The sequence below is a fragment of the Artemia franciscana genome, chromosome 5 (assembly GCF_032884065.1).
Source record: "Artemia franciscana chromosome 5, ASM3288406v1, whole genome shotgun sequence".
In the NCBI taxonomy this organism is placed as follows: Eukaryota; Metazoa; Arthropoda; class Branchiopoda; order Anostraca; family Artemiidae; genus Artemia; species Artemia franciscana.
The window spans coordinates 24,199,275-24,212,219 of record NC_088867.1 but is presented as its reverse complement, the minus strand read 5'-3'; the positions used below and the strand labels follow the sequence as shown (position 1 = coordinate 24,212,219).

The window sequence follows — 12,945 nt, the reverse complement described above, 5'->3', positions numbered from 1 at the left end:
GAACAATAAATACAAGTTCATGTTCTGGCGATAAACAAACGTGTTCCCGCGATTGTTCATCAGCATTTTGTTTGCCAGAAAACACCTATAAGTGAAACGGCTTTTTTAAAGTGGCCTAAATCAAAACAAGAGACAAATATGGCATATTTGTCTTAAAATTATTTTCATCCACATATAATCTCGACAAATCAATATTCGTGAATTTACTCCTTTACAAAATGGATTTAGAACGAAATAGTAAGTTTGAAACAAATATTACAACCAATTTTTATATTCAAAAATTACAAAATAGAATTATAATTTTCAAAGGTCTTAAAATAGCTTAAAATTTAATTTGCAAGAAAATTGATTATTATACTCAGAAAAAGCATAAAAAGTGGTATATAGTGGTATGTCCTATTTATTTATAGGTCAATATTATTAAAAACAAAATATTTACAAAATTGCCTGCTGACACTGATTCAGGAATGGTAAGGTATCCGGGAATGTTTATACTAATTGTAAAATCTACGTTTTTCTTAACACTAGTACCCTTGTGGCACCCTTTTTTCTGAAATAGCTTACTTTGGAAATAAGAAGATGATAACTTGACAACACTGTGTAGCTAGCAAAGATATTTAAATTGAAGCTGCGAGTGTAAATGGTAGGATTAACAGTCTTTTTCATGAAGTCTGAATTTTTTCTAAGGAATTGGTTAAATATAGGCTTAGTCAAAGTGGTTTTTATTGCCAAGTGAAGGGATGGGGTCAAAACCATCTTATAAACGTGTTCAGTAATTCCAACCTGCTTGTTTGTGGATTTATTCAAAATGGGCAACCCGTGTACATTAGTGCTCCATCATCAATGACTGGGACGCAAATTCAGCTATCTCTAATCAAGCATCCCCCTTTGAATTCCTTTTCCTATTTTATTCCTAACAAGAATAAATAACAGATTCCCAGAATCTTGGGCAAATGACCCAGACTTCCTGCCACTACCACAGATGGAAGATTTGTAGTGAAAATTTAAGTGCTATCAATTCTTTTATAGCTAAAGGAATCATTACAAATATTATGAACCAGGGCAGGCTACCCAGGCAAAACCTCTCCCCTATTACCTCAAAGTTAGCCTACTACCTCTAATACCTTCAAAATTGTCTGGAGGAAAGAAGCCAAAGTGTTAAAAATGGTCACCAATTATTACAAAAAGAATATCTTCCTGACTATAAGATTCTCCTATTGCAGTGAGATGCTGCAAAGAAAGCTGCTCCACTGAAGGCTGAATATAAAGAACAATGGAATTCATGTATTTAGTGGAACAAAGATTGTGAGGCAGCTAAAAAGAAAAATCTAAGCAAGAAAAAGAAAAATGAGTATGAGAAGTGAAAAGAGCTTGTGCAGCATTTAAGAGAATGATTTCACAAGCCAAGAAGAAGACCTGGGAAGAATTTTTTGAGAATTAGAACCTCCATAAACCAGTAAGTAAGGTATATGATTTCATTAAACAATTGCAAAGCAAAGCCCAATCCAGGAACTTCAACCCTCCTCTAGTGCACAATAATCAGTTACTAAGTGTCAGAGCAAGATATGCAAGTGCCCATTATCTAAATGAGACCATAGAAAATGATGTTCCAAATGCTATAGAAGTTACCAGAATAATAGCTGAAGTTAAAAGAATATTAGGATTTACAAAGCCCTTATAATCAGGTATTTACCAATGCTGAAATTTACAGTGCAATAAGAGATCTCCCTGTAACCTCACCAGGGGAAGACACAATTTATCCACAATTTTTTCCAGCTTTGCCTAAGCAGTTGGTTATGGTGTTGCTTGCTATAATCAATTTTGCTTGGATTGATAGATATTTTCCAAGTGCATAGAAAAGAGGCCAAGTGATTATGATCCAAAATACCAGGAAAGGACAATTCAAAACTTTACTCCCTGTTTTAGAAAAAGTATATGAACAACTTGTTAAGAAAAAGGTTAATTATTTTGTAGAAAGAAGGGGCAGCCTTAAAGATATACAATGTACCATTAACCATTGCTTCAAGAAAAACAGAAGTACCATTGAAAATTTGCTGTGGTTGAAACAGGATGCTTTATATAGTCTTCAGAATAGACTTGTAATGACTGCAATTTTCCTTGACATGAAGAGTGCATTTGATAACATTGTGCATAGGCAAAGACTGTAAGGAATAATTGAGGCTGGAATAAGAGGTAGAATGTTGCTGCTAAGTAAGAATTATCTTGGAGATTGATTAGTAACAGTGAGAATAGGAAATACAATGGCAACAATTCCATTAAGAGGAAGAAGGGAAGTACCTCAAAGGTCAGCTTTAGGACCTTGGGAGATTATAATATCCCTATTAGAGAAGGAGATTCAAATGCAGGGATTTTTGCTGATAATAACACTCTGTGGGCTATGGCAAAGACACTGAAAGATGGAATTGAAACTATTTCTGAAGTATTATTGCAACTTGAAAAGTGGTTGACTGATATTGATCTCAAATTTCAACACACAAAACAAAAGCCATGTTAATAACTTGGAAAAAAATTAAAGATACCCTAATAGTTAGATTTTATGGCCAGCAGATTGAGTTTGTGAGTGAAATGAAGTTCCTGGGTTTGAATATAGAGCAAAATTTGAATTGGAAACCACATATTGAAATGACTAAGGCTGCTTGCATGAAAAGTTGAATCTTAGGAAGATGCTTAACACTTAAGGGGGGGGGGGCAAAAGCCCAGTTTTATATAAAGGATAATGGTTAGACCAAAAAAATATTTGGCCTAGGATAGAATACACATCCATGATTTACTCTTAAGGCAGTAACACAATCCTAGCAAAGCTGAAATCTGTACAGAATGCAGCTTTATGCATTGCCTTTGCAACCAGAAAGACAACCTCCACTGTGTTTTCAATGTCAAAGTCAAGACTTGATAGCCTGGAAACCAGGAGAAAAGTGAACATTCTGAAATACATAAGTAAATTATGGACAGCAGATACAACAAACCCAGTTAGATAAAAAAAAAAAAAAAACAGGGAAAGTTGTAACATCAAATATGTTTGAAAAGAAAAACCAGGAAAATATCTTTGAAATGTCTTCTTGTATCAGTGAACAGTTTGGAATGACACTAATAATAACAGATATGTTACAAGTTCTGGAAATTGTATTACTGGCTTGGGAGACAATTAAACTACAGTGTTAATGTACCTCATCAATGTCAATAGCAAAAATATGTCTACATTGGTTCCCAGCCCATGTTCAGATTGAGGGGAATAAGAGTGCTGACACAGCTGCTAAAAAGGCATGTGAACACAGCTGCTAAAGGGGCACAAATATTTACAGGAATATCCTTGAAAATTTAGGGGTAGTGGAAGCCCTGAACAGAAGCCAACTGACGAATGATAAGCCAAAAGTAACAGAAGAGAGAGGTGATACCAAGTTCTCAGCTATCATTCTTGGTAGATGTTTGACAGTTTATAAGTAGATACAGAATTTTTGTGTTATTTCAAAATCACTTTCTTGTGAATAGTAAAAGCAGCAGCAAAATGCACCTGGTCTTTGACAATAAATCACATCAGTTCAGCTTTTGATAAGAACTTTCAGCTATTATAGCTGAAAGTTGATTCTCGAGAACAGAACATCTGTTAATTAAAGCTGAGATTTCACTAACATGTTCATAACAATTCATGCATGAGGTATTATTCTTACTGCTAGGCCTAGTTACTGTCTTAGTTTGGGGATTAGAAGTCCTTGGAGTAACTGTGGCTGTGTTGTTGACAAAGGATCTAGGTCAAGGGTTTGCTCATGGTGCAACTTTGCATAGAGTTTTCATACTGCTGGTGATTAAAGGTGAAGTGGGAAAGTCATAATTTAAGCACAACCATACCGGTAGTTTCTCTCTTGCCCTAAGCATGATCCTTGCACACTTAGGATGCCACCAGTAACTGCATTTGGTGCACTGAACTTTCCCAATTGTTACTGGGTAATATTTAGACATAATTAACTTGGAAAGACTAGGTTTTGTGCACTAGGCTGATAGGGAAGGCTGCCTTGAACCTGACCTACCCGTCTTCACCTGGGGCAAAAACCTCATAAATTCTGTACCTGCTGTGCAGATGTTCAATATCCAAAATATCCATCATGTTCAAAATATACACCAAAACTATAGATTAGATATAGAAATGTCAAACAACTGGAAGTCACAATTTAAGCACAACTATACCAGTAATTTCTCTCTTGCTCCAAGCATGATCCTTGCACACTTAGAATGCCACCAGTAACTGCATTTTGTGCACTGAACTGTCCCAATTGTTACTGGGTTTCCAGACTCAGGACAGTATTATTTAGACATAATTAACTTGGAAAGACTAAGTGTTGTGCACTAGGCTGATAGGGAGGAGGGCTGCCTCGAACCTGACCTACCTGTCTTCACCTGGGCCAAAAACCACAGAAATTCTGTACCTGCTGTGTGGAGGTTCAATATACAAAATATCCATCATGTTCATATTTATAAACCAAAATTATAGATTAGATATAGAAATCTCAAACAATGCTATTGCGCATAAACAAATAGAATTCAAACAGTACCTCTCTGCATGCATGTCAGATGAAGACTGACTATGAGTTTCTCCTTATTTGCACTTTACTGGTACAAACTGTTAATGCTCCTTAAGTGTAAGATCCAAAACAAGATCAATTGGTCTTCAGTGAATACCTTCTAGCTCTTTACTGTATTTCATAAATCTTGGGCTGGATAATTTGGTTACTACCTAAAGCTTGAGGTGTAATGGAAGCTTATAATTTCACTCCTTTAATTAGTATAGGTGACTGTTTTCTATTTTCCAAGAGGAGAATACCCCTTTTTAATTTTTTGGTTAATTCTACCTCCTATTTCTTGTATGTACAAGTGAGCTTGAAAAACTGTTAAGTATTATGATAGTATGCTTAACGTTTTATCAAAGAGATTGTTCCATACATAATTTTACATAATGTTCCATCATAATGTCACAGATAATGAAAAATAATATAAAAGAAATAGCTTGCTTTTATTTAATTCTCAGTTTTTGCTGTATCATTTTTGACAAAAAGTATTTGAAACTGACAACTTTAGACTGCCTTGTCTAAAGCTTACATATTTGGAACCAACATTAAAACAATATTTTTTGTGGTAGGAATACTATTTAAAAGATACAAATATGAGTGCTGGTTTTCTCTGTTAGAAATTGAGAAGATTTAATTTTTTTTATTAAAAAAGGTCAACATAGTGAAATGTTAAAAAATTATGAATGTATTCCTCTGATTATTTTTTCTTCTTTTTTTTGTAGGCTATCAAATACAGGAACATTTGCAATTTTATTCTTTTTGCAACTTCAGACTGTAATTGGGCTACTCACTACTTTTATTTCATATCATTAGCAGAACAGTTTAAGAATTCCTAGGGTTAAAAGTATAAAGGTATGACTAAATAATATATTATAAAATGACAAAAATATAATTTTATACTATACAGGCAAAACAAAAAGAAGATAGATTTAAGACCTGAGCTGTAAAGAAAACCCAGTGTACAACATCAGATAGAAGAAAGAACCAAAAATTATATTTAGTAAGATAGTTTGTTTTGATTTTGGTTTCTAAATTTGGTGTAAATATTAAAATGACAAGAATATATAATCTTTTAATGTCCTTCTTCTTCAAGTCCCTGTTGCATAGAAATTCATGTTGTTGAAATTGATTAAAGAAGAGTAAGCTATTAAATCAAAACATGACTTTATAAAATATTTCTTGGCAGATAAGTTCAATTTTTTACACAGTAGCAACACTTCAGATCTTATATTAGTTGCATTTACACATGGACTCAGATTAAAAGAAGGAACACTTATTAATTTTCACATGACCATTCATCTGCAATACAAAGCTCTGTCACACCAACACTTACAACATGTAGTTTTCTACAACTTATAACTACCAAGGTCAAAAAGTTTCTCTTAAAAATGAAAAACCTGATTGAAAATAATGATATATGCATGCTATTGAAGCAAACTGCTTTATTGCCAGAGCAGTAAAAATACTATATTTTATCAAAGTAAATGTTAAGCCTATTTTCAACAAACTTGCTGCAACAGACAATGCTGTTTTGCCTTTTGCTCAGCTTGGGCACAGCAATGGACTTTGGAGTGCTTCATGTTTTTCTCCGAAAGTATCCAGGGATGGGGGCAAGGTAGGGGTTTTCAGACAGCTGTTTAGGGAATCTCCCTAATCCTCAATGTGTATACCACTATATTAAGAAGTTTTGATGTTGTTAACATACCAATGCCCTGCTCACACTATTTTTCAGAATGAGCGAGATGATGAACCCTGAAAATATAGTTTCAAATGTTCACATAGATTCCAATGGGTGCTTTAAGTATGTGCTAATAAGGATTCATAAGGAAGGATCAGCTTCTGAATTTATCGTTAGAGGCTATAGTTGGGCTGCTTATCATGGTAAGCTCTTATAATTTACTTAGGTAGTGTCAGAAAATCACAATGTTCTTATTCCTGTTACTTATAGGGCACAAATCAACCATTAAAACTCAAAATACCAGTAGAAAATAATTCAATATTTAAATTTTCATTCTCAGAAAACAGCTGAAAGTTGTAAATTTCTATAGTTTTAGGTTTCTTTATCCAAAACAGAAAAACAGTTTTTGCTATTTACAAACACTGCACTTATGAAAAATCTGACGTTTTTTCTAGTGTCTAGCATTAGATACTAGCCAGTTTCTTCAACTCTTATATTGATGAATGATGAAAATATCATCATTATCAACTCTTATCTTAAATGATGAAAATATTGAAAAAGAGGAACAAAACAGCCAAACAACAAATCGGACTCCTTCAACAAATTGTTTCTATGTCTCACCCCTATCACTACCCCACCACCCTTCCTCCCTGCCATTGCACTACCCTTCTTCTCTGCCTCCCCTCTTCTCTACAACCTTACTTCCTTACTGCCCTCTACGATATCAAAACATCCAAAACAACCTTAAAAATAGCCATATTCCCCCTCCCTACCTACAAACATCAAATTACTCATCTTTTAATAAATACTCTTATTTTTTCTTTGAAAATGGAAAAGATGTTCAATTGTGTTGATGCTCATTCGTAAGGAATTCTACACATATGCTCAAAGAAACTGCTCCAAGAATTTGTTCTCTTCTGAAATAACCATTTCAATTGCTTCTCCAGAAGAGACAGCCATAAGAGATTTATGGATGAGTAATTGAATGATGTATCATTTGCATTGGCAAAAACATGCTTCAGTCTTCATATCATTTTATTGCTCTGGTAATTTTGGCAGAAATAGCACCACTATGATGTATCTAGTATCTCCATGTTTTAGCATCTCCATGACACATTAGAATTAATGAAAACCCAAAATATCGCTGGAAATTCATTTGGTACAAAGACTTCTCAGAGAGCATAACAAGACCACGGGCATCAACAGGCGTTCTTACTCTAAAGTGGGTTAAATAAAAGATCTTATTCATGTTGATTCAGAGTAAACTAAGCTCCATAAAAGCTTCCACACTTCTCAATTCTTCAAAAGCTGTTAACACAAGCTCGTCGATAGACTTCGCACATTTTGTTAATGCTGTGTCATCAGCAAAGTAGTATCATAAGTATCCTGAAGATAAAGTCACATGGTGTCGACATATACCGAATAAAGCAAAGGACTTAGAACAGAACCTTGAGGAACCAGTAACTGTGCTGGTTCGGCTATTCAAGCAAATGGAGCCGAGCTGCGTCCCGAGAATTGCACTTGAAGGATTTCAGCATGGCCTTCATCCACGACGCAAACAAAGAGAGTGATGGATAGGTAACTTCAATTTCAACAATGTCAAGTTAGCTCAGTTATCTTATACCACACCTGATAGAATAATCTACTGAGCCCTTACACATAAGTTAGCAAGAGGATTGGCCCCAAAATGTCAAACGAGGATGGTTGGAACCTAATTTAGTAAGTAAATACCTGTTATTTAGTGCCCTGCTTACACACACAAAAAAAAGAAAGAAAAAAAAAGATGCTACAATACAGAGTCCATACTGGGTTTCACTTAGTAAGCCGTTGGTATGGTGAAAATTACAAAAGTCTTTGTGGACAATGTTATCTAATATCTTCAATAAAAGTGGCAAAATCAATAATGGTCTCCAGTTTTAAGTGTCACTTTTGGACCCTGTATTAGGTCCTTTAAAGGAGGAGGACCCTGTATTAGTCGTCTCAAATATCAAGACAAAACTGTTTCACACCAAAGAATTTTGCAATTAGACGCATGATTAAAAAAACTAGATTCGAAAAATGTTCATCGTATGTTGATTTAGGTCACTCACTTAAGATCATTTCAAAATGATCTTGACCATGAGTCAAAAGCATGTCGAAGTCCCAAAAGCAAGTAGCAAGTCAAAAAAAGATGCAATATGTCTATGCTTAGGAATTGGAGTTGTTAGGGAGAGGAGTCCCTCGTCTCAGGACTGAGCACTAACATAGACTAAAATCCTTGCATAATCCAGATCTTGATAACCTACTTTTATATTACATTTTTATTAAAATTTATTATCCTGGAAACTTCTTTTGAATGGTCCGTTTAAAGGGTCTATGTCTCTGAGGGTTGGTTGATCGTGTCAGTCCAAAGATCCATTTTTTGGACCTTTCAGTCGTTTTAACAAGATGAGTTATCTTGATTTGAATCCATTGTGGGCTGAAGGAGTGCATGGGGAACACAGAACATTAAAAGAAGAGCTTAATTTGTTGTGCTTGGGTCGAAGAACAGGTGGTTCAGCCCAGTTCGGCAGCATGAATATGTTGGACCACAATCTGAGAATATCTTTTGTTTCAGAGGCGGACTATTTCCAACATTGATTAGTCCCATTTGCGTCCGTGTTTCCGAAAGTTGGTAGCTTGCTCCAAATCAAATTCGCTCCAAAACTGGCACGACAGTGTTCAATTTTGAGCCAAATGAGCCATCCCCCTAACTTCAATCACTATATATTTTCGCGGCAGACAACTTCGTCATTGACCTAAAATAGCACATCCATCAAAATGTTTCATCACAGCCAAACTCAAAGCCTCATACAAACTCCTCGTAATCACCGTGTTGCTAATTGAACTTTGCCGCTCATAATTATTAGATTTAAGCTGGTGTAATTAACAAGCTTAATTTATCCGTTATTTTTGAAGTTAGAGACCTGGTTGTATATCTCATATATTTAGAATTTAGTTATGCTGGCCAGTGATGCAGTGCTGGATCCTGCTATATTTTAATTGGGTTCTCCCTCTGTCTCCTAGAAATTGATATCTAGAATCTATTTCATTCTGTTGTGAGTGGTAGGATTATAGTAAACGGAAGTTTGCTAAGAAAATTCAATTAGTATGGTTTGATTTTAACCGAAATAACATGTCCGGGAGAGCCTACTATTGTAGCGCAACTGCGAAGTCATCTGCCTAGTAAGCAAGAGGCCGTTGGCTGGAGTCCCACCAACGGCAAATTTATGCAGCAAATATCCCGCAGTTTAATTGTTTTCCTTTCTTTCAACTTCATAATTTATTTTTATGTACCCAGGTTGTCAGTTCTGGATCCGCCCCGTTTTCAGGATATGACTCTGTTGTCAGGATCTGACTTATGCAGAATCTGTCTGTTGTCAGGATCTGTCCCATTTTCCCATAGGATAAGTGTTTATTGGCAAACATGTTTGATTCATCTAAAACAAAACATAATTTTTTTATTCAGTTAATAGGTTCACGTAGCTCAGGAACTTTTTCTGGATATAGCTGGAAATTGTTTTCCTTTTTGTCCTCTCTTAACAGGGTGAAAGGAAGTTTCATTGACATTTCTCTTGGAGTTACCCATGACATCCCAATTGTAACCTGAAAAAAAAAAAACACGGCGAATAATATATAAGAACGCTGTTTTTAAATAGGATCACCGGAGGGTGGACATTGCTGTCGTTTCTTATGATTCATCACCGATTGTTTTTCTCCCTTTTGATTTTGTTTCTTCCCTGTAGTGACCTTTTATGTGGTCGATTTGGTGTCACCACTAAGTGGAATTTCCAATGACACAGATTTTAGTGAAAATTTTCTGTAGGTTAGTTGAAAAAAGGTTTTCTATAACTCCCCCCCCCCCCAAAAAAAAAAAAGTAAGAGCGAATCCTCAGCCAAACTTAAATCGAGCGGAAATTATCATAAACAAGAGTAAGACATCAAATCTCAAGCAGGCCTGCATATTCATTCTTTGTGAAAATGGACGGATCAAGGAAATGGCTTACACCTTAGGAATCAGTCCCTTCTCTCTTTTTTCTCAACGTTCTTGCTCCATAAGTTTTGAACATGTCCCAACAGTTTTCTTCAAATGTCTATAACCATATTTGTAAAATGTATCTGTGAAGAATGAGCCTTACTCTTTGGGCTGCATAATTCCTGTCCTTCCTGTAAACAACTTTTTTAATCTTTCGACCATTCCAAGTGAAAGACCTTATGAGAATTTTAATCTAACGCCATTGGGGGCTACAGGATATTCCTCCGCAAATGAACTTAGATGCCAAATGGCTAAGTAATTCACTATCACTTAAGCAGTTTGTCAATGTGCCCACAGGAGGTAACCGTATGTTGGATCTCATTTTTAGCAACTGTCCTGAATATTATAATACTCCAATTACATTACCCCTATTAGGGTTGAGTGATCACCTGTGTGTTGCTTGGACACCCAATCATTTTATCCCAAATAGACAAATAAATAGTGTGGTGTACAGGCCTTTCACACCTGAACTAGTAAATCTCTACAAGAAATGGCTCACAGATCGTGACTGGCGTGATATTCTCTCATTGTCTGACGGTGACAAAATGGCAAGTTTATTCTGTAAGGAACTGTTCGAAAAATACTGTGAAATTTTCCCACAAAAAAAAAATTGTGAAATCTTATGATAAACCATGGATTACTCAAGAGATTCGGAATCTGATAAAAGTGAGAAACGAATTGTATTTAACTGGACCCGTAAAAGATTTCAAAAGAGTAAGAAATTTAATTGTATATAAAATAAGATGTTCACGTAAGCAGTATGGGTCTAAAATAATAAGCAAAATATATAAATCCAACCCAAGGAAGTTCCATGACTTAGTTCAGAACATTATCGGCAAAAAAGTAACCAGAGTTGAAGTGAGAGATGTCAATGGTAAACCCCTGTTACCTAGTGAAATTAATGACTTTTTTGCATCAGTTTGTAAAATTCATCCGCAACTAAGAAAATTACCACCGAATGATTCAGTTTCAAATATCCCTATACTAGAGATTTGTTCAGTTGCTAAAAAGTTGAAGGCAGTTGATTCTCGTAAATCTAGTTATCCTAGTGAGATACCAATTAAATTGATTATTGAGTGTGCTGATCTTTTATCAACTCCTTTAACAGCAATTTTTAACCAGTGTTTTATTGATGGTGTTTTCCCATGTATTTTTAAACAGGCTTATGTAATGCCAATCCCCGAATGCAAGGCAGCTAAAGATATAACCGAGATGAGGCCAATTTCAAAAACTCCAGCTCTCTCAAAAGTATTTGAAAGTTTTATTTTTGATTATTTATTTGAGGACATAAATGATAATATTGACCCCCCAACAATTTGGATTTAGATCCGGGCAGAGTACTGTTCATTATTTGGTTGCATTGTTGGATACTATCCTTAAGCACTTAGAAAATAATGGGGCCTATATTGATGCATTATTTGCAGACATAGTTAAGGCTTTTGATAGTCTTGATCATAATGTAGTTGTGGAAGAAGCAAAGGCTATGGGTGCCCGTCCATGTTGTACGAATGCTCGCTAGTTTTCTTTTTGAAAGATCTCAGTGTGTCCAACTTCCTGATCATGAGCCGTCTGAATTTGTAAATATTTTTTGTGGTTCGCCACAAGGGACTAAATTAGGCCCGCTTTCTTTTCTTATCGTTTTTAACCGTATTTTAACAACAATTCGTGAGCGTTTTAAATTTGCTGATGATTTAACTGTTTTATCACTGCGACTAAACCCTCCCACTACTGAACAGTCTGACTTGATCAAAATCTATCATGATCTAAAAGCTGAATTAGGAAAGGTAAAACTGACGGTCAGTGAAACTAAGAACTCTTATATGACGTTTTCCTTCCTAAAAGGTAACAACCACTCTTCTCATAATTCCATACTGTCAACAAAGAAAACTGTTAAAATACTTGGGATTCTTTTGGGCGATGATTTAAGATGGAATTCGCACGTTGACTATCTGACCAAAAAAGGTGCCTCGCTTTTACATTCATTTTCCAACCTAAAAAGATTTGGTACACCAACTGAGGTTTTAAAGTCTGTATACTGCAGCTATGTTAGACCTTCTCTTGAGTATGCATGCCCTGCTCGGCATCCGGGATTGACAAAAGATCAAGCAGATAGACTTGAGACGATACAAAAAAGAGCTGTAAAAATTATACTTGGGCAAAACTACTCAACTTACGAGGATGCGCTGAAACAACTCAATTTGGACTCACTTGATTCGTAGACATGGCTTAACATATAGATTTGGACTAAATTGTTTGAATTCCCCGACTCATTGTCGTCTACTACCCAACCTTGAGAGCCCCCCAACTGAAGGACCAGTTACTAGACTCCGACGAATAAAAAAGACTTGTCCACAGTTACTGACTTGCTCAGCCTATAGTACTGAGAGATATCGCAAATCATTTGTTCCATATTTTACCCGTCATTTTAATAATATTGACGCGACTAATATTTAATGTTTGATTAGTATTGTCTGTTTAAATTTTCCTGTAAGTGTTTTTGAAGGTATAAATTATTTTTGTCATGACATGCTAATGCTAGCTCCGGCTATTGTAGTGAATAAATATTTTTTATTCTATTCTATTCTAAAAAGGGCAAGGGAGAGGACCTGGTTGCCCCGATCACTTTTGCT

The 12,945-nt window shown here is 35.4% G+C and overlaps 2 protein-coding genes across 3 annotated transcripts in view; one reads left to right on the top strand and one right to left on the bottom strand.

Moving 5' to 3' along the window:
• Positions 1-543: 543 nt before the first annotated feature.
• LOC136027139 (14 kDa phosphohistidine phosphatase-like) overlaps positions 544-12,945 on the top strand; it is a 146,179-nt gene continuing 133,777 nt past the window's right edge. Inside the window, exons 1-2 of the mRNA XM_065704106.1 lie at positions 544-643; positions 6,316-6,464. Of these exons, the coding sequence (XP_065560178.1) occupies positions 6,317-6,464 (148 nt within the window). The 5' untranslated portion in view covers positions 544-643; position 6,316. The remainder of the gene's footprint in view (positions 644-6,315; positions 6,465-12,945) is intronic.
• The window catches only part of LOC136027138 (phosrestin-2-like), a 107,027-nt gene continuing 103,756 nt past the window's right edge, over positions 9,675-12,945 (bottom strand). For both annotated transcript variants that reach the window (XM_065704104.1, XM_065704105.1), the window contains one exon: positions 9,675-9,885. In XM_065704104.1, the coding sequence (XP_065560176.1) occupies positions 9,745-9,885 (141 nt within the window). In that variant the 3' untranslated portion in view covers positions 9,675-9,744. The remainder of the gene's footprint in view (positions 9,886-12,945) is intronic.